The 26,621-nt window shown below is 43.9% G+C and overlaps 1 protein-coding gene across 5 annotated transcripts; it reads right to left on the bottom strand.

Moving 5' to 3' along the window:
• Nucleotides 1-25,827, bottom strand: TRAF3IP2 (TRAF3 interacting protein 2). Of its 5 annotated transcripts, XM_051792182.1 has the most exons (11): nucleotides 25,542-25,636; nucleotides 19,304-19,397; nucleotides 18,401-18,485; nucleotides 17,395-18,150; nucleotides 14,129-14,321; nucleotides 11,761-11,936; nucleotides 10,257-10,345; nucleotides 8,418-8,486; nucleotides 6,000-6,116; nucleotides 4,827-4,901; nucleotides 1-197 (listed from the first exon to the last, which is right to left on the bottom strand). In XM_051792182.1, the coding sequence occupies exons 3-11, from the start codon at nucleotides 18,414-18,416 to the stop codon at nucleotides 51-53; spliced, it is 1,638 nt and encodes a 545-aa protein (XP_051648142.1). In that variant the 5' UTR covers nucleotides 18,417-18,485; nucleotides 19,304-19,397; nucleotides 25,542-25,636; the 3' UTR covers nucleotides 1-50. The 5 variants fall into 5 exon arrangements, 4 of the variants coding, with proteins under 4 accessions (XP_051648142.1, XP_051648141.1, XP_051648144.1 ...); XM_051792181.1 differs by lacking the exon at nucleotides 19,304-19,397 and having other exon boundaries at nucleotides 25,542-25,827; XR_007905246.1 differs by lacking the exons at nucleotides 1-197; nucleotides 19,304-19,397 and having other exon boundaries at nucleotides 8,423-8,486; nucleotides 25,542-25,827.
• Nucleotides 25,828-26,621: the final 794 nt, after the last annotated feature.

Raw genomic sequence — 26,621 nt, 5'->3', positions numbered from 1 at the left:
CAGGAACAACCCTTTAGCAACCGCTCAACATACAGTTTAAGTTATAATGTTCATAACGGCACAACCTGGAGTGTTGGTAAAGGGCCTATTGGAGGAGCAACATATTCCTCCTCCCGCAGTAACCGCAAAAGGATGTTCTTCTTATTCTTTGGCCAGTTATAAATGTGGGTGTTCTGCAGCCAGGTAGGCACATGTTCCTGAAAAAACAAGGAAAATAAACACTAAATCCCGTAAATCCTCCTGAATCTGTACCAGAACCTTGCAGATTCTGTCAGGCCCTGCCAAGCAAGATTTCATTTTGTCTGTTCTAGGCACTTCCTGTAACAACAAGAAATTTTAATTTGGCTTCAGAATTGTATTTGGGTTCCTAAATAAATGAACTTTGTGTGATCTCACAGCTTGCCTGTCTCTCTTTCTCTTCTGCCATCATGTTGCCTAATTTCACATTTCAAAGGAAGTCTCATCTCAGTGACAGGCATCGAAAGGCTTGTGAAAATAAACATTGAGAAGGGAGACATTTCAGTGTCCTGTGCAGGGAAAGGCTGCCACCTTAGTAGCTGCTAAAGGATCCACACAACATGTTCAACCTTGGAATGAGAATCAATAGGGAAAGAGTGGGACCCCATGGGAGCATTTCACATCTTGGTAGCCCTCTCACCCTCCCCTTGCACCTTCCTTCACCAAGTATGGTGTTCTCTGACCACCTCCTGAGCAGGAGGTTGAGGCCGATGCTGAGCTCAAGGAGAGACTAATGCATCTCCAGATTAGCAGGGTCAAACCTCCACCACTCCTTACACCCTGGGAAAGGTGCAGTCTTTCATAGGGGTTGGCTAATGCCCATTAACATAATGAAGCCAGGACCACAATGGCCCTAGAGAGTGACAGCAGGCTGATGGAGAGAGACCCGCTCAGACTTCATGTTTGCATGTTTCCACAGCCTTGTGAGGTTTCCATATGGACATCCATATGGATGTTTAGAGGTGAAGGGCTATTATGATACCATTAATTAACAGATGGACTGATCCTTGAGCAAAACCAGCTCATGGTCACCATGAGATGTAGATTTCTTTTGGAGAGCTGAAGTTAAAGATACTAGAACACAACCAAAGTGAGAAAGGAGGTAAGCAACACGAGCAGCCAGGACATCCAGCACTTGCTCCCTGGACCTCTCATTTAGCAGGCAGTGTTTTCCCAAGGTGGCTCCTGTTAGGAGCAGCACAGTTCCTGTCAAGGTAGTGGAGCTGGCTCCAAGAGGACAGAGCAAAAAGATGTTGGTGTGAACCACATCTCTGGCACCTCGCCAGGGGATGCCCTGGCATGGGCAGCACATGTCCTGCCTACCAGCAAACAATCTAGCTGCAGTCCAAATCTTTCTTTTCCAAGTATCATGCTTCTCAAATTGGATGTCTTTTCCTTGGCCTGGACAGCTGTAGGAATGAAGCTGCATTGCTTTCCCTGCTCAGGGAGCGATTTGTGTTAATGGTTGCAACCACTTTGTTAGATCTATAGCATTTATGTATAGGAAGAAAGAGGTAAGTCACACAGGCACCTACACACCCATTAGTCTGAACTCACCTAGGCCTCTGAACAAGCAGCTTCGTGAGTGGCAGAGGTATCTATCAAACCTGACCTTCCTCTTCCTCCAGTGTTCAAGAAAGTATAGGCTTTGGTCAGTGCTCTCCCTAAAGTGCAGGTTTTAAACCAGGTGGACACCTCACTGTGAGGCAAGATCCCACAGCATTCCCTTCGTTAGGAGAACAAATAAGATTTCTTGCCTCCACCTGCTAGGGTTTTTTTTGCATAGGAATGGATTTTAGTCTTTGTGAATTGTACTCTTGACAAAGCTGCTTGGAATTGGCCAAGTGATTCAGATGTTACTGGGAGAAAAAAAGATGACTGTGTTTGCATGCATGCGCATACCATTGTTACATGAAATTTGTTTCTTTACTAAATCTTGTTAAGAGCTATAGAAGGAAATGCAATGAAATACAGCAAGCATTTACTGAAGAGCTCTCTCTCTATCTTTGATAAGAAACTACAATTTTTTGAGGAAGGAAATGCATTAGATATAATTGGTCTGGACTTCAGAAAAGGATTTGATATAGGTCCATATGGAAAATCATTAGTTAAGATGGAAATTAGTGTGGGAAATATGTTATAGGTAAGAAACCAGTAAGTGGGGATATAATGAGAGAGGCACTATATATCCAGAGACAGACTCTGCACCTTTCTTCCAGAACTGCTCCTGCAGTTTCGTTTAATATCCTCCATAATGAAGCCAGTGCAAAAAGCACCTGCACATTAATCAGTAATTTTAACTTGATGAAGGTGTGTGAAGCGGTAACTATAGCTGCTATTTTTACCCAGGGGAGCAGGGAGAGAGAAAAAGGGGCTTTTCCTTGCCATATGACACCTGTCATTACAGGTGGGAGTAATGGGAAAATGGTTTACTGTCCTTTAAATTCTTTTAACTTGGCTGTGTATCTGTAAGCTGAGAGGAAATTCTCTCTATGCCATAGAAGGAGTATTTGTAACTCTGAGGATTAAACTGGTAGGAAGAGGGCAGAGTGTATTAGTGCAGAGGGCAGGACTGTTTTAGGGCTATGACAGCAGACTGTAGTTTGAGATGTCCTGGCTTCCCTGGCATCAACCCTGTTCATCTCACCCATCCAGCTGCTTCCACTCTGCCAGAGGGAGCCTTCAGCATGGGGCAATCATGGCTTAATGGTCATGAGGTGGCCAGATGAAGACATATTTCTGTGGATTGCCGCGATGCAAACCTTGAACCAGCAAGACCCATGTCTCCTTTAGCAGTGTACAATGGGAAACTGGAAATCCCAGTTCCACCTTAATTGTGTGTTGTGCTTTTGCCCCCTCATTATTCAGTTTCCTAATGAACGCTCCTTGGATCACATAGATCTCTTCCTGTTGGAGGTCGACTAATTTTCACATACCAGCAGTGCTTTATGGTGTGCTTTGTATGAGATTAACTCATCTAATAGCCACATCCCCAGATGAAACCTCCAAACCTCCATTTTCTGCTCTCTTCCACTGCTACTTGAGCAAATAAAACACAGTATAAAAGACAAAATTGAAATAATTTGCCCACCAACACCATCCAATTGTACATATACTTGGCATTTTTTCAGGTACCTCACTTTCTCTGACTGCCTATGGATTTCATTACTGCAGCTTGTTCAGGCTCTGGTGCTCTCCTTCCACCCATGACGTCCTCAGTTACATTATCATTAACTAGCTGGATGAAGGTAGGTGATGTAGCAAAGAAATACATGGAGAAAGCTTAATGGCAGTAAAAAATTCTGATCTGCATAATGTAATGAGAAAGGCACCTCAAAAAACTGAAGGGTGATGTGGACAACAGAGGATAGGCAGGAAGGATGCCTGGAGCCTGTTGCTTCGATAGAGGCAGCTGGATAAACCAACCTTGGGAATTCCTTATAGATCTCTGTCTGACAGAAACACTGCTATATGCTAAATAGTCTTCCAATAAATAATGTTCAGCCAAAATTAACATAACTTATTGTTCTGTCTCAAAGCCCAAAGGCAGCTACAGTGCCTCCTGAGACACTCTTCTCTGCAACCAGGGTGTAGGGTCTGTTCATGTGGTGGGCACTCAAGTAGCCCCAAGGTTAGGAGCCATCCTGCCCTTTCCACCCGATCAAGCTGCAAAGACTGAGTGAAAATGTGACTGGTTCCCTGCCTTTGGTCTGCACAATTTCCACCAGTGGTGTCTCCCAACTTTTCACACTTAAGATAAGTACCAGACTGAGACCATTCAGGAAGGGATTATATGAAATACCAGAGGTACCGTTCATTCCAAAGGACCTCACATATTTTACAAACCCAGGGATGTATTTTCAAATTTCCGAGCTTAAATTGGTGCCTAAATAATTTTATTACACTAAAATCCAGAAGTGCAGTGGGACTTCACAGACCTATAATCATTGATAACATTGTTTAAATTTTGACCGACGTTCCAAAATCTTGTCACACAAGGAAATATAAAGAAATTTCCACACTTTTCCAAAGTGCAGCCGTACCTACCTGGGGGTAACATGACAGCTACCCAATACTGCACACAGCATTTAGTTATGAAAAGTGAACATGAATCCAATGCATGAGATTGGGTAAGAACGCTATTTCTCAACTATATATGAAGTCATTTAATTTTTCTGGCCTTGTAAAAATTCAAGAGATTCTCTCAGAGTGAGGTAGAATCTGTTGCATTACTTATTTCTTATTCTCAAATGGGTCTTGAAAACAAGTAAGGAGGGCAGATGAAATTGCAAGTCCTAAAAAATCTTATAGTTTGCCTTTGATGGGCCCATCAAAGTTCAAGAACAGCCTAGTACTTTAATATTTATTATACTCTTTATTTTTATATTCTCAACACACCCTTTTCCAGATCCTCACTTCACATCAGTCATAAATCTTGCCCATCTCACTCATCGGCATTACATCTGGACAAAATTATAAAAGGGTTAATATAAAAAGCAGGCTTCCTGGATAGATTGTCTCTCCCCATTTAAATTCTTTCAATGCTAAAGGCAATTGGAGTTTTATTGTACGTTCATCATCAGAAATACATTTATGCACTGATTTATATTGTGGATGAAAGAGTTTTTATTTGTATGTACATAAAACTATAAACTTTTAATGTAAAATGGAGCTTTGGAATATTACTAGTGGGGTATTAAGAACCAAGAAATTGAGTGTTTTAGTTTTAAGATTTCACCTGGTGCATTGTGATCAAAATAATAAGTAGTTAATCATGCAACAACTTTATAAGCATGCATGTATTTTACCTTTTTGGCGTTTGGAAAAAGCACAGGGATGAATCTGAAGTTCATACTTCCTTGCTGTATAAACTCGATCTGCATCTAGAATAGAACAAAATGCCAGTTCTATTGTAACACCATGATAACTTTTTTTTGCATGCATCTGAACCCTATGTGTAAAAATATTTGTTGCTTACTTAAACTGCTCTTCTGTTAAGTGATTTGATCTATCACTGGTGGACTTGGTTTGGTTTGGCCAGTTAATCTGATTCTTCATTACTACAGAAATGATATAGGAAAGATGTCAGCCTTTTTTGAGCATTTAGTTCTGTGGTATGAAATAAATATGGGTTTAGCTGCAGTTGCAATCCCACGAAATCCATCTCTAACTGATGAAGCTTGACTTGACTAAGGCCCCTGTTCAGTCTCCAACAGGGTGAAAGACTTCAGCCATAGGCCAGGTCTGTGTCCAAGCTAGGACCCAGCCTGTTCCCCATGGCCCTGGACACAGGCATCCCAGGGGTGATAAGGACAGCAAAATACTGCTGAGAGCTCATCTGCTGGTGACAGCTTCTGAGAAGTTTGACTGCAGGACGAAACTATGGAATCAGATGGGTTATAGGGTGAGAAAGGCAGCACACTGCAAAGTGAGGGAGAAAGGATCAGTTTCATGGCTCTGTGGCATCTTCTGGGCTAAATGTCCATCCTGTGACAGGCTGTGGAGAGGGTGTCTGGTCCTCTGTCACCTCCCAGGAACCCCCCCTTGCACCTCTGGCCTTTGCTTTGCAATTCCACCTTTCAGTCAGCCTTGCTGCCTGAAAAAATACCTCAGTTCCGGGATGGCTGAACAACACAGGCTGTTTATAGGGAGGAAGGTCAGGCACTGTTAGATAAGATTGTGCTCAGGGCTATACAAGGGCTCAAGAAGGTGAAGGAAGGAAAAAACCCTGGAACAATAAAGAATATGGAGAAATAAGATGAGCACCTTTAATAGGATTTTTCTCCCTTGAACCTCTTAGCAGATGTTAATGAGCATACAGAGCTGATCTGATGAGAGGAAGGATTAATGAATTCCAAAGAGGGGTGTTTAACTACAGGGATTAGGGAAAACAAAGCAAAGAACCTGCTATTTGGAGACAGATTTGTCTTTTGAGAAGAGACAGAGTCTTTGTAAAACAGCAAATGCATGTCCTTGCTTACCATCCTGTGGATGTATTTAGTATGTAAGCCGTGTTCATCCCTGTCCAGCTGGGATTCAGCCCCTTCCACATCCTGTTTGTATTTTGGACTGATTGCTATGATTATCATCACCGTCTTCTGTTAGGGAGAAAAGCACTTTTATGAAATTGGGAAACGCAGCGTGTTTGGTAGAAGCAGATCGGAAATCTGCCAGTTTGTGTTTTAAGTGATCTTTGTGTTCTTGGCAAACATGAGAGGATCTCATTCATTCTGGCAGGAAATACAGGAGAATTCATACACTCATTCGCCTCATTATTTCTCGAGATCTCATAATATAGAAAATCTAAATGTCAAGAGATATATTAGCAGCTACCAGTTTACACTTGGAATCTCTGTAATATGAATCTACTTTTTTCAGTGTAGAGTGTCTATGTGCATACACAGAAAAGTTTTATCTTAAAATTCAGACCTAAATGTTTTCCAACAGCTTATGTAAAAGTGCATCTACTTAGCTATCTATGCTTTGTATACAAAAAGCCACTAAAGGCAGTGGTCTATGGAAGCTACCCTGAGGGCTCTCAGCAGCAGAAATGACATCTTCTCTTGCTGATCTTAGTGGTGAAGTGTGCAGAGGTGGGCTGTTGTGGATGGCCTGGGCAGGTTTAGGGGTACCTAGCAGCTCTGTCCCACCTCGCCCAGTTGGCTGAAAGCAGTGCTCCTCCACCTTGTTAGGACAGCCTGGATCCAGCCCGTGACCTCTTTAATCCCAGCCCCCCACTGGAGCTCAGGTTTCCATGGAGGGGTCATCCTTCATATCTGGGAAACATCTATCCTCCTTAATGGCAGGCCAGTGGAGAGGCTTGGCAGATGAAAGCTTCCTACTTGAGTTTACCTAGGGCCTGTCTTTCATCCCTGACACAGCCACATTAGGCTGTGTAAGGCTTCGAAATCTGTGGCTCATAGTCAGCCCGGCACCTAATTAACTCCTTCCTTCTGTGCTACATCAAGAGAATTTGCCCCATCACAGGGTCAAATACGGTAAGGAACCATTATCCTTTACACTGATTTAACATACTCCAGAATTACTTTTGCTCATGCCTGACATGCATATAAGCATTTACAGATGTGGAGGGTTAGAAAGACACATGCCCAGTTGCATACATTCCCTGCTTGTGTCCAAGCAGTCCCTTCCTCCTCACACGTGTAAGGGTTTTGAAGTTAGAAAGTGCCTCTACAGTAAATGGAGCAAACCAAACATTTCTAGGGTGGCCAGTCAGAGAAAGATCCTCATGTGGAGGCATGGAATTGCTCTCTGCACATACTTGTCTCTCCCATTGACCATGCCAGAGTCCTAAAGGAGATCTGCCAGTTTGTATTTTAAGTGGTAATGATGTTTTTGGCAAAAGCAAATTCATGCTGTCTTCTAGTTTTAGTACCTCCATTATGCATGGTGAGACCAAGCGTAATTTGTCCTGATGAAACTCCAAAAGGCATGACTGCATTTCCATGGCAGAGGCCCCAGGCTGGCTCTGCATGCAGTTGTACCATGTCTTGAGTACATGAGCTAAGGTGTCCTGATGGATATCTTCAGGAAACCTGTGTAGTGCTGTCAGATGGTTAAGCTTTCTTGCTCAGGCCAGGGAGAGCCCACCACTTTTCCATGCTGTTCCCGAACCACAGAGATCTGCTCAGAGTGAGTCAGAGGCTTGGTGGCTACTCAGCAAGGTGTGAATCCAAGGAATTCACTCCATGATGACATGTCTCAAGCGACAGAATCACCAATTTGCGTCCAGCTGTGCCGGTATAATGTGACCAACTTGGCTTAATCCTAAAGATGTGCACTCACCGCTCAATTGAACTTCAGAGGAAGTTGTTGCTGCAGGGAACTGCACTGGCAGCAAGATAAATCTATGTTTTACTGCTTAGATAGATACCAAGTCATGAGAACAAATCTATCAACCAACAGAATACCAATTTCCAGTATACATATAGGATTGTTTATCCAGAAGAACCCTTCAGTGTTTTAGATAGCAATTTAAAAGCTACAGGTCAGAAGGATGAACATTAGCCACAACTATGCAATCTGGGATGAAATACAGATACCACTTTAACCAAACATAGCTAAACCCCACAATTTAAAAAGGAGATGGAGGAACAACTTGTCCAATGGCAGCTTCAGGCTGAATGTAACAGCCAGCATTGGAATTTGGCAAGAGTTCCAGGATTAGCACTTCATTTCTTAAAGAGAGAGCTTTGGGACCATAAGACACAGAAGTGAGTGAGATTTGCCTACGCTCTCTCTACAAGGCCTCTGCCATTTTTGTAGGGGCAGGGAAGATGACAATAGTCTTGCATTTTGATTCTGTCCCTGTTGCTATAATTCAACCATTTTCCTCAGGTCACCTCTGCTATGAACAAGGTTAAATTGCCCTTACATACATCACCTAGGTAGCGCTCCATCCACTTAATGATGTCAATACCTCGTACCGTGTCCTCAAAGATATCAATCTGCAAGAGAATGAAAGTCCATGGTGAACATCCTCTCACCTTTCCTTCCATTTGATGGCACTGATATGGCACCTACTCTTTTCTCTAGTTTCTAACATGCATGCCCGATTCCCTTAGGAAAGAAATGTGTACATGCACAACTTCTCCCCTTTCCCTGCAGTTTCGAGTGGAGCTGGATGGGCACCAGTCAGGCACAGAGGGGCTGCTGTAGGCACACTGCTGGGCTCCTGCTCAGTCGGTCCTTTGGCTGCCCTGCCCTGCCAGCTCCCAGCTCCCAATCATTTTTTCACTTGATGGAACAAGAAAAAAACAATGCTGGTGAACATTAGATATGTGATGTTTGCAAAGTGGCTTTTTTTGCCACTCTAAACATCTCATGAGGATGGCTGGCTGCCCACTTTCTCTATCTGTATAGCTGCAATTGCCCACTATCTTCTGGCTGCAAGGGTATACTGAGTGTGAAGTTTTAGCTTCATATTGAACTAAATGTTCAGGGTGTGTGGTGGAAGTCAGCCAGGTCACTGATACTGGATGCAGTAACCCAGACTTCAGCGACAGCAGAGCAGTGGAGGACTTCATAGACTGAATATGACCAACACTACTCGCTTCTCTGCACGCCCAGTAAACTCAGAAACCAGAAATCAGTGACTGTGACCAATGGAGGAAGTATTAACTTCTCCAAGTTTTGATAGATGAGTCATGTTCTGTTCTTAAGTCTTTCTTTTTCCCTTTTTGTACATAGAAAGCATATTTGTTTCTTTGCATTGGGGCCATTTTGCTGTATTTATTATTCTGCAGCAGGGTCCATGAGTTGCCCATGCAGCAAATTAATGAGCCTTCTACTCTGTAACTCTATGGTGCCCAAAGCTTTCTTATGAATTGGTCATAGTACAGAACTGCTGGAGAGAAGTATAATTGCAGTCTCTGGAAAAAAAAAATCTTTGATTCATGAAAATAAATAAGCGTGTGCAAAGCCCCCCACCGAGTCTCATTCAGTTTAATGACAGTCACTTGCTTAAATGGTTTCCTGAATTAGAGCCAAAGAGTGAAGGTTGAGGGGTCAGATAGCATATACTCCTGAAATAAGAAAATACGAATCAAGATTTTGATGAACACTGAATCCTAGAGCCTCTGTGGATAGATCCCTTAGAGAGAGCTGCTGTGTCGAAGCAAACTCATGAGAAGTTCAGTAAAAATTTGAATGGCTTATGGGATTAGACAGTGGGACACAGACCTTTTCAGGCCAATGATTTTAGAATCCCTTTTAAAAGTATAACAAAACAAATGAAACCATGAGATGGGCTATTTCATTTCATTTTAGATAATTTTTTAGCAGAAAGGTATTCACGTCTGAAGAACTAACGATGTAATAGCATCACAGAAAAAAAAGCTGGGATGGGAGGAACATGAAAATTGACCTTTTTTAATATTGATATTACAGATCAAATATGAGACAATCTTAATGGAACAGCTCACAAAACCTCATACAATTGCCCATCTGGTATCTGGTGGCACTAAATGAAATTTTCCAGGGTCATTTTTAAAGCACATTTCAAAGCATAAAATTCAGTTAAAATATGAATCAACAAAAAGGCAAATAATTTAAGTTACAACTTGCAAAGCCAAGGCTAGTTCATTCTGTGTATCTTCTTTAACCTACAGAATGTGATGATAAACAGAAGAACATTCAAATGGATAGCCTCTGCTTTTTAAAAAAATGTTTCTTTTCTTCCCTGGTTGAAATTAATTTTCTCTGGAAGGAATACTTACAGCAGTTTGAAATCCATTTACAGACAGGAAGTTCACAAATTTCATAACCTCCACTGCTGTGTCCACTGAATAGGTTATAAAGACCTTGCCTGGGAGAGAAAGTCCATATGAATATGAAACACATTTAAATATACCACTCAGAGGGTGAGACTGTCACAGCCCTCCTTTTCCTGCTGTTCCAGAACTGCAGGTTCTGCCCACTTCGGTTTCTTAGGATTATTTACAAAATGCATGTGGGGTAGTGCAGTGCCTTGGTGTTGAAATCTGCCCCCTGTACAGAACCTTGCCATAGATTTGAGGTCCTACTGCCTTGTTGCTGGCAAGCCGCAGAGGGTAACATCACTCTGCTGCTCACTGTGCCCTGCGGCCAGAACTGCTTTTCCCCGGCCCTTTGGCATAAGTGAGGCTGGGCTCTCACCCAGAGCTCCTGCTGCCTGCACTGGCTGCAACCAGCACAACTTTCCCCCAGACTCCACTGATCTGATACGGAGCTGGAGGGGCCCTTATGCCACACTGCCTCACCTTGCAGCAGCATTAACCCCCTCTGCAGGCAGGATGCATAGCTGATGACAACAAGGCCTTCAGCTGTCCTTGCCCTTGTGGAAGGGCTTTCTATACTAACTAAAGAATCATGGATTTGCACCAGGGTAAACCAACTGGCTAATCTAACCCAGCTGAGCACGTGCCACAAATGACACTGTTTTATCCAGTAATTCCTCCATCTAACTGATAAAGTAGGGTATATCCAAGAGTGGCACCCGGTATTGTAACTCACTCCTACAGGCCAGAGAGATGCAACTCTCTGGAGTAGAAAGGTGATGTGCAAAATGAAGACAAAAGGAAGAATCAAAACCTCAGGAGATGTGGAGGGTTCTTAGCAATGGTACCTCTCACCTACTAGCCACCTTGGCATTAAGAAGGAACTCATTTTTCTGAAACCTGACTTTCTTGTATGAGTTGAAGGTGAATGTGTTTGTGGGGCTGGTGGCAATAAAAGCACCTCAGCCAGAATCTGTGCTGCCCTCAGCATGGGTTCCTGACCCAAAGTCTTCTCCATTCACCAGGTCAGGGAGAAACTGGCTTCAAGGCTCAACATATTTGTCTCATTTGGGACAGGCAGCAATGCTTTATCCCTAGGACTTTGTTTGTTATTAGGCTTTTACTGTAAGCTTCAGCCCCTCCTGCCTCAGAGGCACATCCTGTTTAGCAAGGAGTCATGAAAACAACCTAAACAGTATTTACTTTTTGTAAACAAAATAACAAGCAATTTAATTTAACAAGCAATGACAATTACATTTTCAGTATTCAAGGGAATAATTCCATCCCACAGAACACAGACACACCCTACAGATGTGATGACACTCACTCTTTTCTTGTCTTTGTGTCAGTGTCATTCCCCCTGCCATTTCCTGCCCCCTTCCCTCTTCTGGAGCTTTCCCACCTAAAATTGTTAGTCTGTGCTGTAAAATCTTGCACAGAACAAATTTGCTAACCAACCACTTACGCAACTCCTCCGGCAAATTGCTGGTTCTGAGAGTTCCCTTGGCTGCAGGGTTACTGAGAGGTCTTGGGACAGCAGCTGGAGATGGAAAATTGTCAGAAGGACAACCGCATGCTTCATCCGGGCCACATGCCTTGGGTGGCATCTGACCATTAGGCAGCTGGTTGTATACCTGGTTTCTACAAAGAAAAGCAAGTGGGGGTTTTAAAAATACTTCTTTTCAGGCAAAATTCAGAATTTCAGAATTTTTTTATTCTTTTAATAACAGATTAAGAACTTGATCTACATATTATCTAGGAAAAGTTCTTGTAGAGATGCTTGACTCAGCATAGCTACTAAGTTATTACAGCATCTTTTGAATGGATACTTTGGTGACAGTCTACCTCAAGAAGCAGTTTATTGCTGAAGCAACATCAATCACAGGAAGTAAGTCACATCATAGCTGAAAGCTGTTCATCTTGCAATTAGCAGAAGCAAAGGCCATTTCTGAGCGAGAAATAGTGCAGTGTGGATGTTGTTATGCATATATGGGAGCAGGGTGGCCCTGGGTAACCTCTTCCCATTATCTAAGGGGTGCTTCATGGCACCTCACATGCTCTTACGATATCCTGTGCAGCACAGGGGGCACAGAGCAAGGTGGGAATTGGGAAAAATGGGGCTACAAGGGCACTCCACCTCCAGCTCTGGAGGGTCTCCAGTTCTGGACAAACACGAAGTTTTCCTAAAGGATACAAAGTTAATTTCTTGACCAGGAATGGCAAAACCCAAATAAGGCTTTCTCATGTCACGGACTGGAGATCCAGACGTGCAATAATCTTGCCTAACATCTTCATTGTAGTGAACAGATAGAAAGGTATGTTTTTGGAAGCTTAGCAGTTCCTGTCTTGTGACACTTTGGCTTCACAGTTTAAGAGATTTTTATGTGAGGTGTGCTGGGAATCTGCTGGGTTGAATCTGTTGGATGAGCATTAGGTTTCTCTGAGAGCTTTTCCCCACAGAGCTGTGATGTTTAGTCAGTCAAGACCACTCTCTTTTTTTCTTAGCCTTCCTTAAATGAATGATGACAGGCTGGTCACAGCATGTTTTCTGTTGTCACATTAAGATTTGGTTTATTCATTTCGGTGCAGATGTTTTCTGTTACAAAATACTCTATAGGCAAATATTACCAACATATAACTGCTGTTCCGGGAATCAGCTTGCAAACACCAGTCACGCAGCCACAGGACAGACCCCGGATACTCTGGATCTCTTAGCATATAAAAGCAAAACGCACCTCAACAATGGCCACAAAAAACCTACCCTGTGGCTAATTTACAGATCTTCCCCAAACTTCACTTTATCTAAAAAACGTGCCAAAAATTATGAGTCTGTTTTTAAATTTTACTACTGCAAAGGACACCCACTATTCCCCGACATTTTTACATTTCCATACAAACTCTTCAGTGCAATTCTCTCTGCTGCAGAGAGAATTGCCTTATCTTGCTGTCACTTTTCTGTCACAGCCCCTAACTTTTCATAGGCCAGAGCAGAGCAATTTTTCAGTCATCTGCCCTCCTTTGTCCTGCCTATTCTCCCAGTTTCCTGCCAAGACCATGTCACATAAGTGGACATTTTCAAGCACGGATGCCTGTAAGTTTAACACCACTGAAAGTATTGTGGCACTTAAAACGGTCTGATTTCAAATATCCTCAATATCTGAAGCTTCAATTTGTTTTTAGGTAACAGACTCTGGAAGTAAAAAATCCTGCATGGATAGGTTTCCCATCTGCTAATGATGTACATATAAGGATATGAGGCCTGGTAAATTAATATTTGAAAACCAGTCAAAAACCCCTGGATGAAAAGTGCCAGATGTGTGGTGTTATACTACTACATGAAAAATCATAGAAAAGGCTGCAAACTGCAGTGCAGAGATATATCAGCAATTGATGAGGTTTTCTCCCTTTTTCTCTGCACCACAGAAGAGAGAAGAAGGAAATCACCGGAAGCCAATGACTGAGTTGTCCCAGGCTGGTACAGAGCAAAGCTGAAGACCACAGTGAGCCACCAAATTGACCTTTGCCCTTGAGCAGGAGAGCTCTAAGGTTTCAACTGAGATATTTTTCAACCCTTCATCCCTTTAACCTTCAAGCATTTATCTTACTTAATGTGTGCATTTCAGAGTGTGCTGTAACAACATATCAGGTATCTGGCTTTGAAGTTCTCTAAGGTAAGGTCAGGCCCCCATTGGGTGTAAAATAGCAAATAAAGAAAACGACCCAGCATCTCACATGCCCCCCTGCAGCCCGGGCACACTCACAGTACAAGGATTCAGAATTACTGGCTGGAGCTTCCAGATTCCCCAACCCCCAGTGCTCCCAGGCATACTTACGGGAATCGAGGAGGACCAGGGGAGGAGCATGTCCTCTGGGGTGGTGGTCGGTCTCCAGTGCCCTTGGGAGCACGAAGGTTTGAGTAATTTGGGATGACTTGCTGGGCTGGGCGGATAACTCTCATGCAAGGTCCAGGAACAGGAGGAAGTGGTTGCGATGTCTGTACAAAATGTTGGTAAGGAGCTCTGCCGTCTGGGAGGGTGAGAAAATAAAGGCAGCAACTATCATTTCAGCCAACACATTTTTGCCTCAGTTTGTGTTTATTCCTTTCCAGGCACCTCCTCCTTCATATCTCAGGAAACTGAGCAGTTTGGAGGCATTTGCAGGTATCTCACTCTGGAAGAAGCCAGATAAAGGAACATTTTATAGTTTGAAGCTTTCTATTTTCCATTCACATCTGAACCTGGCATGGTTCAGATCCTCGCTCTGGGTTGGGCTGTTGGGACAACTGACAGTAAAACATTCAGGGCTGCTTTGTCCCTGCACTTACCATGCCTCAGTGTTTTTCAGTAGGGGTTGGGGGTTTTTTTAAATTTTTTTTTTGGCAATAACTTGTAAAAATGAATCATCCCAAAGTTCTCATGAAAGCAGATGCAAAATCCTGGAACAAATCAGTTTGCAACACTAAGGCTAAACAGACCGTGATTATTGTAAATGAAAAGAGAAAAAGTAATCTCTTAGTTTGTTACTTCACCCTGTGTGAATTTTCTGCTGAAGTGACTTTTTAAGGCCTTGCTGCTGCTCCCATTGCCATCCAGGAGGCTGCAGGGGAAGCCCAAAGTGACGATTTTGTTCAAGTAATTCTGAAAAATCCCTCACTGTTACTGAGCACAAGCACATAATGCTGTTCAATAACTAATGTACAGTGGAACTGTTGGCATAAACTGAAAGAGAAAGCAATGTAAGCTGTTTGCTTTTCAAATGGGGAACAGTAATTTTTTCCCCCCCAGTCTTTCTGCTTGCAGTTTTCATTAGGCAGCAGCTCCATGCACCTTCAAACTGCTGTGTGCAGATCAAAGTCCAGCCTGGCAGTGCTTACTAGCACTGCTTGATTAAGGTGTTAAGAGTTGATTCTGAAAGCTGCACTACTCAAATGCTCTTTCCCCCCAAAACTATTTTTTTAAAATCCTTTTAGCTTTTTTGGGGTCATGCTTTCCTTTCCCTAGCAGCGTGAGGACTATCATTTTTTTTTTAAAGTGAAGGAAAAAAGAAAGAAAACAAAGCTTTGATTAAATAGTCCAATTCCAGAGGCCAATAACAAAAAACCCCCAACCAACCAACCCTATAATTACAAAGACTTTCCTGATGAAATTGTGAGTTGGCAACATTGCATTTGTTGAGATTGTTTTAGATTTTCCCACTCCCCCTCTTAACTGTTTGCAACAGGGCAGGGTGAAAAGGGCTGGGAGAATAATATTACAAATCAATATGGTTTTCTCATGGATTCCTCATGACCAGCTCTAGGGAAGATGGAAGGGATCTGGGAGACTCAGTTTGGTTTAGAGGTTTTAAGGCCAGTGTTTCACTGGCTTCCTTTGGATCTGTCTGATCCACAGCACTTTAATGGTGAAGTCACTGCCCTTCAAAGCACAACGTGGCCAGGGAAATATGCCCCTATACACCGACACACCTCTCATATAGAGATACCTGAAATAATCATCCCTGGGCACATAGCATTGTTGCGAGAATTTCTTTGACTTCAGAAGCAGTTTTGCTTTTGTATCTCAAATAGCAGGTGTCCGGAGCCAGTTTAGAGCCTCCAGGCACAATTGCTATTCCCCAGGGGAGGCATGTTGCAACATACAAACTGCAGAGCTTTGTTGTGGGTTGCCACTGCCCAACAATTATCTGAAACGCAAGGAGCTGTCGAGGTGATTTATGCTGTACCAGGCATGTGAGAAACAGGAGTAAAGTTGCCAGCTTCTTGGTCCTGACCAAATCTGCTCCAGCCATCTGAGTTTATTTTACTCTTTTTGCCCTCTGGATATGGTTGAAATGGTAGCGATTTTTCTAAAGAAAGCCTTTCAGAGTTCCTGCTTTCAAACAAAATGTCCCCATTCAGTTAAATGTCCTACTTCTCATGATGCCCACTTGTGGAGGAGGTAAATGGATGTAAATAGTGAGGGGTGTTGTGCAACCAGCTCTTTGTCTGCTGAAAGCTGAACTGAAAGGAGAAGGTACAAAAAGAAAAGCAGAGGACATTTTCCAAATGTTAAGCTGTAGGAGCTGTTGAAAGTCCATCTGTAGCCCCTTCCCCTTTATGAAGTTCCAAAATTAGAGCTGGAAACCGAGTTTCTGAAACCCCCTCTCTTTCATATACCTAATTATAGCACATTGCTGGAATGACAAAACTCTTTAAACAGCTGTAGAGTCAACAGAAGGTTAAAAAAAAAATAATAAAGGGTTATCAGCACAGGCTTACAGCTTTTTATTACAAAGCCAGCCCAAAACAGGTCGGGGTCTCATGAGTCTAATGTAATATAAATTGTATTAAAACAATTATATTGCTGTTGAATGTTCAAAGCTCACTTCGTAACAGATAAAAATCTCAGAGACTGAAAAGGAATACTAATTAATAGCAAGCTGTAAACTGTGTGTAGTCTCCAAGAGCCAAAACACCCATATTGATGGAGGCACATCAGCATTCAGTGATACAATCACCAGAAGCTGAGAGGGCTCCATTTTAAGTAATGAGCTTTCATTTCAGCTCACAACAGAAAAAAAGGAGGATGATGGATGTCATGCTCTTTTCACATAGAAATAAAACACATGGGTGAGTTTGGTCATAGTGCTGAGGGATACTATTTACAGAGATCAAGGGTAACCTCCCACCCTGATCCTGGCAGGAAATTCTCAACTTTGGGGATCCAAGTGGGAGCAAGCAAATCTATGAAAACAACAGGAATTGAGTCAGTATAGGAGGCTGCCGAATGACTGATGCAAGGAGGAAGGAAATGACTAGAATATGAAATAACAGCAGGGAGAGGCTTTGTATGCTCAGCGTGACCAGCAAAGGCTAGTTTCTAGGCAAAATCATTAGCCTGCATTTATGAGTAACCGTGATCTCTTTAACTTTTTATCTGGCTCAGAGGTTTTGCATCAGAGAGTCCAGCTGCATAACTCAGAAACCTGAAATTGTAAAAGGACTGAAAATAGATGCTTAAAGAGGTTAATAATTGCATGCCACACTGGGAAACACTGCCTGGGTGAGCGATGGCTGTGATACACCCAGAGAACCTCCTGCAGGGTGAGCGGTGCTACTCACATGGGCCTTGGGGGTGCTGCTCTGCCGGGCACTGGTGCCCAAAGCAGCCGGGGGCTTGCAAGGGCGCATTGGGATGGGGCAAGTGCTGGCACATAGGACACTGCTGGTGCTCAGGTCCGAAAAACTCTCTGGAGATCAGTGGTCCTGGGAGGTCCTGGGAGTTCAGTACAGACACCAGCGGTAAGGGGGGCTCCAGGTGCCTGATGCCCATTACGTCTTGTGACTGGGAGTTGTACCCTGTATCCACAGTCCCCAGCTCTGCTGGGTGTCTGCTTCCTGAGGGTTGCTGTGACTGTGAACTCCTTTGGCTGCTCTCCTCCAATGAGTCCTCAGGAACATCAGACAAGATCTGCTCTGATTTACTGGATTTGTGCCTGGTGTCAGCTGAAAGCTGTGATCTTGGCTGCATGCCTGGTTTGTCCATAGCTGTAAGATGCCTCTTGGAGGGAAATACTCCTGCTATTGATTCACTGGAGGAACAGAAGTGTCCATCTCCATCAGGATCAGTATATTTTGACCACAAGCTGCTGTCCAGCTCAACAGACGGTGCTGACTGATGATATGCTGGTGCTCTGCAAAGGCATGATGGATCGGCCGCAGGCTGAGGTGTTCGAGAAACACATGGCCTCTGGGCCTCCTCATCCTCCATATCCTCTCCAGAAGGGTGCAAAGCCTTTTCCAAGACATGTTCAGGTAACTGGGACCATGGTATGGATTCATCCACTTCAACTGGTATGCTTCGTCCCACAAAAGTCCCTGAAAAATTGAAAGAAGAAACACTGTAGATGGACAGCCATGTAGGCAAACGCCTATCCTCAGTCATCATTCAGTGACTGTGAGCTGGAGTACTGAAAAGCAGTATGCATTCTTTATATTCTTTATATTGTAATATTTTTTTAAAAAGATGGTAGAAAACAGCAAGAAAGGTCTGGGTGACTTTTGGAAAAACAAAAAAGTAGAGGGTTAGCTGAAAGGTGGCTAGTACAGAGTTATAATTTGGACTAACCTGACACAGAGGCCATTTCCAAGTTTTGTAGTTGAACTGGAAGCGAGTCAGCTGCCTTACTGCAAGGCCAGGATTTTTCAGCAGGCTGGGAAACAAGAGAAAGGGCTCTTGTGAACATGGTACAGTTTCACATGGACAATAATCCTAAAATAACTCTGTCTGAAAAAGAAATACCAGTTAAAGTTTTGGAAATCGTGTTGTGCAAATCAATTGTTTTTATGGGAGTTCTGGAACTTACTGTTCCTGCTGAGACTGGAGATGGGCAAAAGCAGATGGACTGTCTCTCAAAGGTAATTTCTGCACCTGACAACAGATCAAACTACTTAGGTCTGGCGGTTTGGTTTAGGCATAATCCAGGGAATTCAATCACTTGCAATTATTTTACTCCTGACCTTCTAATAATAGCTTCATGCTGATGCCTCAGATCTAAACTTCACCACACACCTAGCTGAGTAATTTCAACTCCAAAGCTTGTTTCCAATTGTGGCTGCTTATTTTATCATACCACTTCATCCAGCCTATTATCATATGACTCTTGTTATTTTAAATTATTGAAAATTAAAGGGCAGTTTAGAGAGATTAGTTACTGTTCGGAATTTTTCCCCCTTCCTTCAGAATTGACCTGGGCCCAAACATGGGCCCAAATCAAAGTTATCACTTCCTTTTGGGAGTGCTGTCAGTAAATTTGGTCCAGACAAGTGATGCCCAATGATGGACAGTGCTACTTCACCCTCCCTCAGAACGACAGCAGCAGTGATGGGTAAATGCTGAGTGGGCTTCAGGAAGCGCAGCCATCTTCATCCTCTTATAGAGTGCTGATTAGCTTCCTGCCAGCAAATTTTATCTCTTACCATGGAGTATAGAGAAATAAGCCCAGTGGTCATCATTTCCCCAGCCATTTACCTTCTATCACATTGAAGGAGCTGAAATCCCAAGTAGGAGAGTTATCAGAAGAGAGTGGACTAAGCACTCAAGCAATGACTTCAGTCACGGTATCCTGAACAGAAGGGTTAAATGAAGAACATATTTAAATGACCACAGTATAAAAAACAGTAGAACAGGATCACAGAGAGGTACAAGGCAGTGTCCCAGCCTTCACCCTGGCTCTCACAACAGTTCTGTAAAAGCGAATGTTGTGCCCCATGTTAAGAGGGCAAGAGTGAGGCTTTACATTCATGCTGATCAGATCAAATGACACAACCTCCCCCTGAAAGTACCTCTGACATAGAAAATTCTGGGTGTAACATTTTCTGGAAAGTAGGAGAAAACCTGTGCTTTAGTGCTGGGCTGCAATGTAAATATTGCTCCTCTATGTAACTTAAAACCCATCTGTGTAGAAGATTTACCATATATTCGTAAGTACCCTATGTTATATTAAGCACGTCCACAGGGAGAGTTATCCTGGGATAACTACAGTGGGATAATTATGCTGGCAAATTTTCCCATGTAGGCAAACCCTCAGAGCAGCTATTAGTTGCACCAACACAGCACACACGCTGCTGCTCCCACAGATGCAGCCCCTGCACGAGAGCGCTGTGTCTGGTGCCAAACCAGCTCCTTCCCATACCAGCGACCAGGCTTTAAACCCTGATGGTCAGCTCACCGCCATCACATATCTCTCCCTGTGGTTTGCATCCCTTTCCCTCTACACTACATCACAAACACTGGCCAAGCCCACTGAGTCATGGTTCTCTGACAGTCCCAACCAATGTGATGGGAAAGGGAAAACCTTGAGCTCTCAGAATCAGCACAGGGCCATGACACAGGGACTTGTGCTGTGCTCTGCAGAGGTGGCAAAATGTCCTTTGCCTGGGACCTTTGGTCAGATGGCAGTTTAAATGATGACTGTCCTTGTGGTGTTGACTCACAGGGTAGTACTGCACAAAGTCAGATTTACAAGAATCAAGCCATAAAGCTGCTGAGTGGTCCCCTGATAGGCTTAGAGAAGCGCCTATGAAGGTTAGGTGTCAAACACCCTACAAACCATCTGTCTTCTGCTCATCATAACAGCTTTGTAAACCTGACCCTTGGATCATCTGGCCCTGAATTGCCTGCTCAGACATGCTTCAACTTGTGGCTATCTCTGTCCATTTGGTTGTAAAATGAATGACATGCACTCCAGTGGCACAAATCACATTGCAAACTCTCATTTTCCCTCTGACCATCTCCAGTAAACTTGTGCAAAATTCACCCTGGTGTTCATAAAGCACAAGCTCAGCTGTGGCCTGGGGACAACTGGCCACATGCAAATGAGACTTTTCAGAAACAAATTTGCAATACCTCATACACTAAAATGCTTCTTTGATGGTCCCTGAAGTAGCTGGATGAAAATGCTAGAAAATACTTCGAATTCAGATCTTCTGTATTCGATATCCTTTAGTTTAGCACCATGAAAGGAAGAACAGATTTCTGTGGAGAAACCGAGAACTCAATCCAGAGCTTAGTGAAATAAATTGGTTTTGGATTGGGTGTCAGATGGGATTTAAAAGTTACTAAATTCCTTTGGAGGCTATAACCTCCAAAGTTTTTGGTCTTTTTTTCTTAGTTGCATTGCTAACATCTGGCTATCAGTGAAATGGATCATGCACAGGCTACATGATTCTAATGAATGGCACAACATGGGCAGGGAAAATTCAAACTTGTTTTCTTCAAGTTTGCTATTTAATGTATTTACTCTGCCTTTTGAAGGAGGGATATTAAGACTTTATTACACTATTGCAAATGATCATCTACAAAATTCTTAAAATGTCTTTCTTCAGAATAGTTTAAAAATGTCTTTCCTATTAGTTTAATCTCTGGAAGGATAAATGCCTCTTTATCTGCCAAATCGACCTAATATTTAAATGAGAGCCTTATTTCCTTCCTGTGTAACATAAGCTAAAAAAATTACTTCAAATATATGAGTAAAATAATTTAGTCAGACAGAAAAGACATTCCATCACTTGGTTTTTTACCTGCAAAAACTTCTAGTTTTTTTAGACAGGTTTTTGCTTAGACCCTGATGCAGGATAGCTGAGCTTTGACACCCACGCACAGCCCCTGCTCCCACAGGGCCAAGGAGGGAGGCACCAAAGGGGTGAGGGCTTCGGCATTAAAAAAGGGGGAAATGTGACTTCATCCTCCTCCTCCCTTAGTAGCTCTGGTTGGAGAGAGAAGCTGTTACAACAGCAGAGCTCTGTCTGGAGAGATAGTCCCAAGGATAAATTAACCCCAGGACATGCTGAACACTTTTTGAGCAATGCTGGCAATGGTATGTGGATGGGAATTCCCAAGAGAAATCCTCACACTGCTGGAAATGTAACAGATGATTCAAAAACATCTTCCTCCAACAGCAGTACTTCAGGGTGTTGTTTCTGCTCAGCTGAAGATCCTTGGCTTTCAGAAAAAGACCCGACACCAAGTCCATTATCCCTGTATTTTAGGTTGCCTTCTGCTGCTGAGTTTCTTTTGACTTTTCTAGTTAGCTTATCCTGTAAATATAGTTATGCACAGGACAGAAAAATTACTCACTTAGGTCTCCCGTGTTGAAGAACTAGGGTAGAGGAATGCTTCAGCATATTGAAATACCCTCAGAAACCTGTAGCCTGATCCCTTTTCTGGCACAGAGACTGCTGGAAAGAGTAGATTGCGCCCAATCTCATTTCTAAACACGCTGCAGCTTCAAGTCAGATCATGATATTGCCAGAAAGCTTAAAGAATTTAATATCCCCTCCGCACCTATGACTATTCAGGAGATTACTGATAACCAGTTGGAGCTGTTGCATATATTTCTGCTTTTAATGAAGTGAAGAGGCCCTTCCTAAAGGGACAGAGTATCCAGACCTGTACTGCTGCAAAAAAATGTCAAGGGAGCTCCTTAAACAACCCTTTTTCCTTCTTTTCCTTCCTCTGCTGATACACCCATTTCTGCACCATGCATTAACTCAGCAAATAACCTTTGTGGGTGGGTGTTCAGTGACTCAAGCTCCTGGGATGAAGCCCATCCCAGCTCCCTTGTGAGGCTTCCCACACCTAGAGAGGTTCTTTCACTACTCCTGCCTGGAAGACAGGAAAGGCCGCCCAGCCCTCCTGCTCACAGCCTGCTGCTGCTGGCCATGGCTGCTCCTCAGAAGCTGTAGGGAGAGATAAATGAAGGGGAACAAATTCTTCTGTAGGTGAGTAGAGTACCCAAATTCGAAGCAATGGCCAAACTCCCCTAAAAATTGTATGATGGAGGCAAGGGGCCTCCATCAGGAGGGTGTTGGGCTCAGGCTCATCTGTGCTGTTTTCTTGCAGCTGATTGCAAAATCCATCAGGTATTTCATCTGTTTCCCAGCACAAAGACTTGTCAGGATGTGCTGTCCCAAAACACACACTAACCATCTATCTGCTTTTGATTAGAAACCTTCCGTCATGAAGAAACAACTTGAGCATGGCAGTGCTCCCTGTTGCTTCTGGAAAGGGAGAAAATACCTTTGCTCTTTTGATCAAAGTTATATTTGTCTACCTTGTTAAAACAGAAAATATTAAGATGAGAAAGAAACCTCACCTTCCTTGGTGCACAACACACAAGGACAGGGTTTTTTATTCACTAGTCACGGCATTTCTGAAATGGCATGGGTAGAGATTAAGGCAAAGTTGACATCACAAGGGGTGGGGATAGACAGAAATTTCTTGATTTCCAAATAATTCCTGCATACTTTGGTTGAATCCTTTAAGCTCCCCGGTGCTGCTGATATCCATCTGCAGGATGGGAGTAAGCGGATGCAGAATTTGCAAGCTGCTGTAAAGATGCACACATTGAGACTGCAATGAATGCTGTTGCTGTGGGGTTAGGTAAGCATAAGTGTGTAAGTACCCTTGCTCTAAGTGCAGCTTTCTCTACAGAAGCACTAGACACAACTTTCCTCAAAAAATCTCAGAGAGAAATCCTTTTAGGAAGAGAAAGTGCAAATGTGGGAACTCTCTTGGGTCTATAACCTAAATAAACACTGCCAAAGAAATCCAAGCTCCAGAGTTTCACACTTCACCATGAAAAATTTTGGCTGCTGTCATCACAGACGCTTACCCTCTCCCTTGGGTACCCTATACAGCAAGGACTAAGGCAGTGTGTCACATTCCTAGACCAGATTTTTAGGCATCTAGGGCAGGTAATGTTTATTTTTATACTTTCTGGAAAAAGTAGGCAAAAGAATAGGAAAACAATGTTCCTCTTCCACACTGACTATATGGTTACTCTTAAGTACTTTTTGCAGCCATGGCATGAAAGTCTACGTGTGCTAGGAGAACATACTTCAAATTTTCCCTGCATGGCAAACATCATGTTCTCTTTTGCTTCACTGGGCAATCCATGGTGCAAAGAGTAGACCTGATATTTTTTGTCTCTTTAATGTAGATGTCAATATACAAGTAATAGGAATACTGGGCAATAAGTAGTAAGAAACTAGAAGGGCGACATCTTCAAGTAGGATCCAAACAGGCATCTCAGATATAGGCAGCATTTCCTGTCAGTTTTCTAAACTTTGTGAAATATGAAAATGTCTGCAGTGACCTTAGATATTCTTAAAAATGCGCTTGTTTTCCAGAGGTTATTTCCCACCCATTGGCAATAAAACTCCCATAAGCACTGAATAAACCCCAATGTGGGATATCCATTGGCCCTGGCACATCTAAAAATCCTGTCATAAAACCTGGAGCTGGCTGAGTGGGGTGGGATGGAGGGACCACCACGAGAGGCATAAATGCCCTCAGCCTGCTTTCCTATAGCTTCATGCCTCACATAGAGGATTCTGGTTCCTAATAAGGAAGAACCTCCAGTATTTCATGGGGCTGATGTCTTTCGCATCCCCAACCACTCTCCCTGTTCTGCAGTTCGAGGGATGAGGGGTGCGTGGGCGGTGGGAGGCTGCAGAGAAGACCTGACGTTTCTCCCTCAGCTGGCGTGAGGACAGCCTCACTCGTTGTCACGAAATATGCAGAATGTATATCTTTCAGACATGTACCCTCTGCCAAACTTCAAAAGCCACGGCTGGGGGTGAGGGGCACTGACAGACATGAACAGCATAATTGCACGTGCCTTGTTTCCTGCCTTAGAAAGACAGAAAGAAAACCCAACTGAATAAAAAAAAAAAATACAAAAACCCCAGCATGCTTCAAGACATTGCCAGCACTCAGCAGGGGCAAGCCCAGCCTCAGAGGCATTAGAGGTATTGCAGGCAGCAGCTCCACTGGCAGATGCTCGCCAGCACCAGCCCTGCCGCCTGTGCCCCTCGCACCCCCGTCTTTGGCATCACCAGCTGTGGGGTTCACAGGCCTATCTAGTCATGGTGGGGGGGCACTGACGCCTGCCTGCAGTTGCACTGATGTGACCAGTTCAGGCCTTGAACCCACCCAGAGCTTGCAGGAAATGGGAATTTCTGATCTGGTGGGCAGTGGTGGTCAAGGACCAGTAAGCCCAGATGTGCTGTTCTTGTTGCCCAGTCAATGGCGACCCTACAAAACCTGTATCCTGAAACAATTAGTTACTGGGTTAATGGGTTTTATATGGCTGATTTTATCTAATTAAGAATAAATACTACCACCTTGCTCCCACTGTTTCAATACCAATGCTATGGAGGACAATGCAAAAGGGATCTGTGATCCTGTTTTCTCCACGCCTTCCAGTCAGCTCTCCCTCACCAGGTTCATGGACCTATCCTATGCGGCCCCAAGGCAGCAGAGAGGAGAAAGGAGAGAAGGGAAGGGAAAGGAGGGAAAGGGAGGGGAGGAGAAGCCTCGGCCAACAAACCACCTTAAGCTTGCAGAGCCGTGCAGGGCGGGAGCGGGATCAGGCCTGGCTGCCAGGCATTGCCAGGCAACTACGTAAATAGGCAGGACAACATTTCGACATCAGGCGTGTCCGTTCCCAGTGTTTACCCCAAACCCCTCCTGATTAAAAAAAAAAAAAAAAAAAAAACAAAAACCCAAAAAAATCCAAACAAACTGCAGCGAAATGGCTGAAACGTTGTAACCATTTGTGAAGCTCAGGCTATCATTACAGGAGAGAGGGGGAGAAAGCGAGCGAGACAGCAATTTGAGGGGAAAAAAGCCCCACTGAGAGCCACAAGTGGGTCAGCAGCTAATTACAAACAGGAGCCGAGAAAGCATCGCTGACACTTCTTACCTTGCGGGCCAGGGAAGTTCGTTCTGAGCTGACCGAGGAAAGCGGGAGGGCTGGCGTTGCCTCCTGCGCTCCCCGCCGCTCTCCGGGCGTGCCCGGGTCTCCTTCCTCAGCCGGCTGGGTGGTTTTTTTCCTCCTTTTACGACACCCTCCCTGCCTCTCCCAGGTAAGCGGCAGAACTGGCTCGGCAGCAGGAAGTGGAAGAGGCATGCACGGCACAACGTGGCGGCAGCGGTGGGAGAGCCTCTCTGGGGGAGTGACACTTTAAAGCTCAAAACCCTCTGGAAATGCCTGCGTGCAGTTCGCTCCCTCTCTCGTGGGAAATCAGGCTGCTTCTGCCTGAGCCCCGCAGATAAGTTACTGTAGGGGAAACCCGGTATGATTCCTAAACGATGTGCCTCGCCGGGAAAGTCATCCTTTGCTTTCAGCCCTCGGTCTCTTACTGTCAATGCCGAATGTTAAAACAATTGTGATTCAGAGTACTGGAGACAATCACATGATGGGTGCAAGAACTATATAAAGAACAAAAAAAAGAGAAGGATTTCTCGTCTCGTTCTTTCTTTTAGGTTAGACTTCAAGGCACTTCCACTTTTCTCTCTACACTCTTAAGGAGCAGAAACTCGCTTTTCCTGAGAGCTGAAACGCTTCTGTATTCTCACAGTTCCTGAAAGCCGAGTAGTGCTGGCACTGCTGGCATGGTGCAGTGGGGTTCCAAGAGCCCTGCTAAGCCACACCAGCCGCTTCATCGGCGCAGTGCCAGGCTCTGCAGCAGCAGTCCCTGGTGTGCCCACTGTACACAGCTGTGTGCCCCAGCACACACTGCTTTCCTGACCCCACACTCAGCGCATCTCCCTACCCAGAAGCTCTTCCTGATCTCCAGGCTCGTTTTCTTAGTTTAATCCTAGGAGGAGTTTCACTTAGCTGCAACTTGTGCATGGTTCTTCATCCTCCAAAGTGAGAATGGCCTGCCACCACATGCTGCCTCAATGCCTGATAGATCTGCCTGTGCACATAGGGACATCTAAACCATCCCCCAAGCTCCTTACTCTTAGCAGTGCCACTGCTGCTCCTTCCTGAGCCCTT

This window comes from Manacus candei, unplaced genomic scaffold, assembly GCF_025592945.1.
Source record: "Manacus candei isolate 608988 ecotype Guabito, Panama unplaced genomic scaffold, ASM2559294v1 h1tg000034l, whole genome shotgun sequence".
Classification (NCBI taxonomy): domain Eukaryota; kingdom Metazoa; phylum Chordata; class Aves; order Passeriformes; family Pipridae; genus Manacus; species Manacus candei.
Note: the sequence above shows the minus strand (reverse complement) of the source record. Positions and strands in the feature narration are given on the sequence as shown.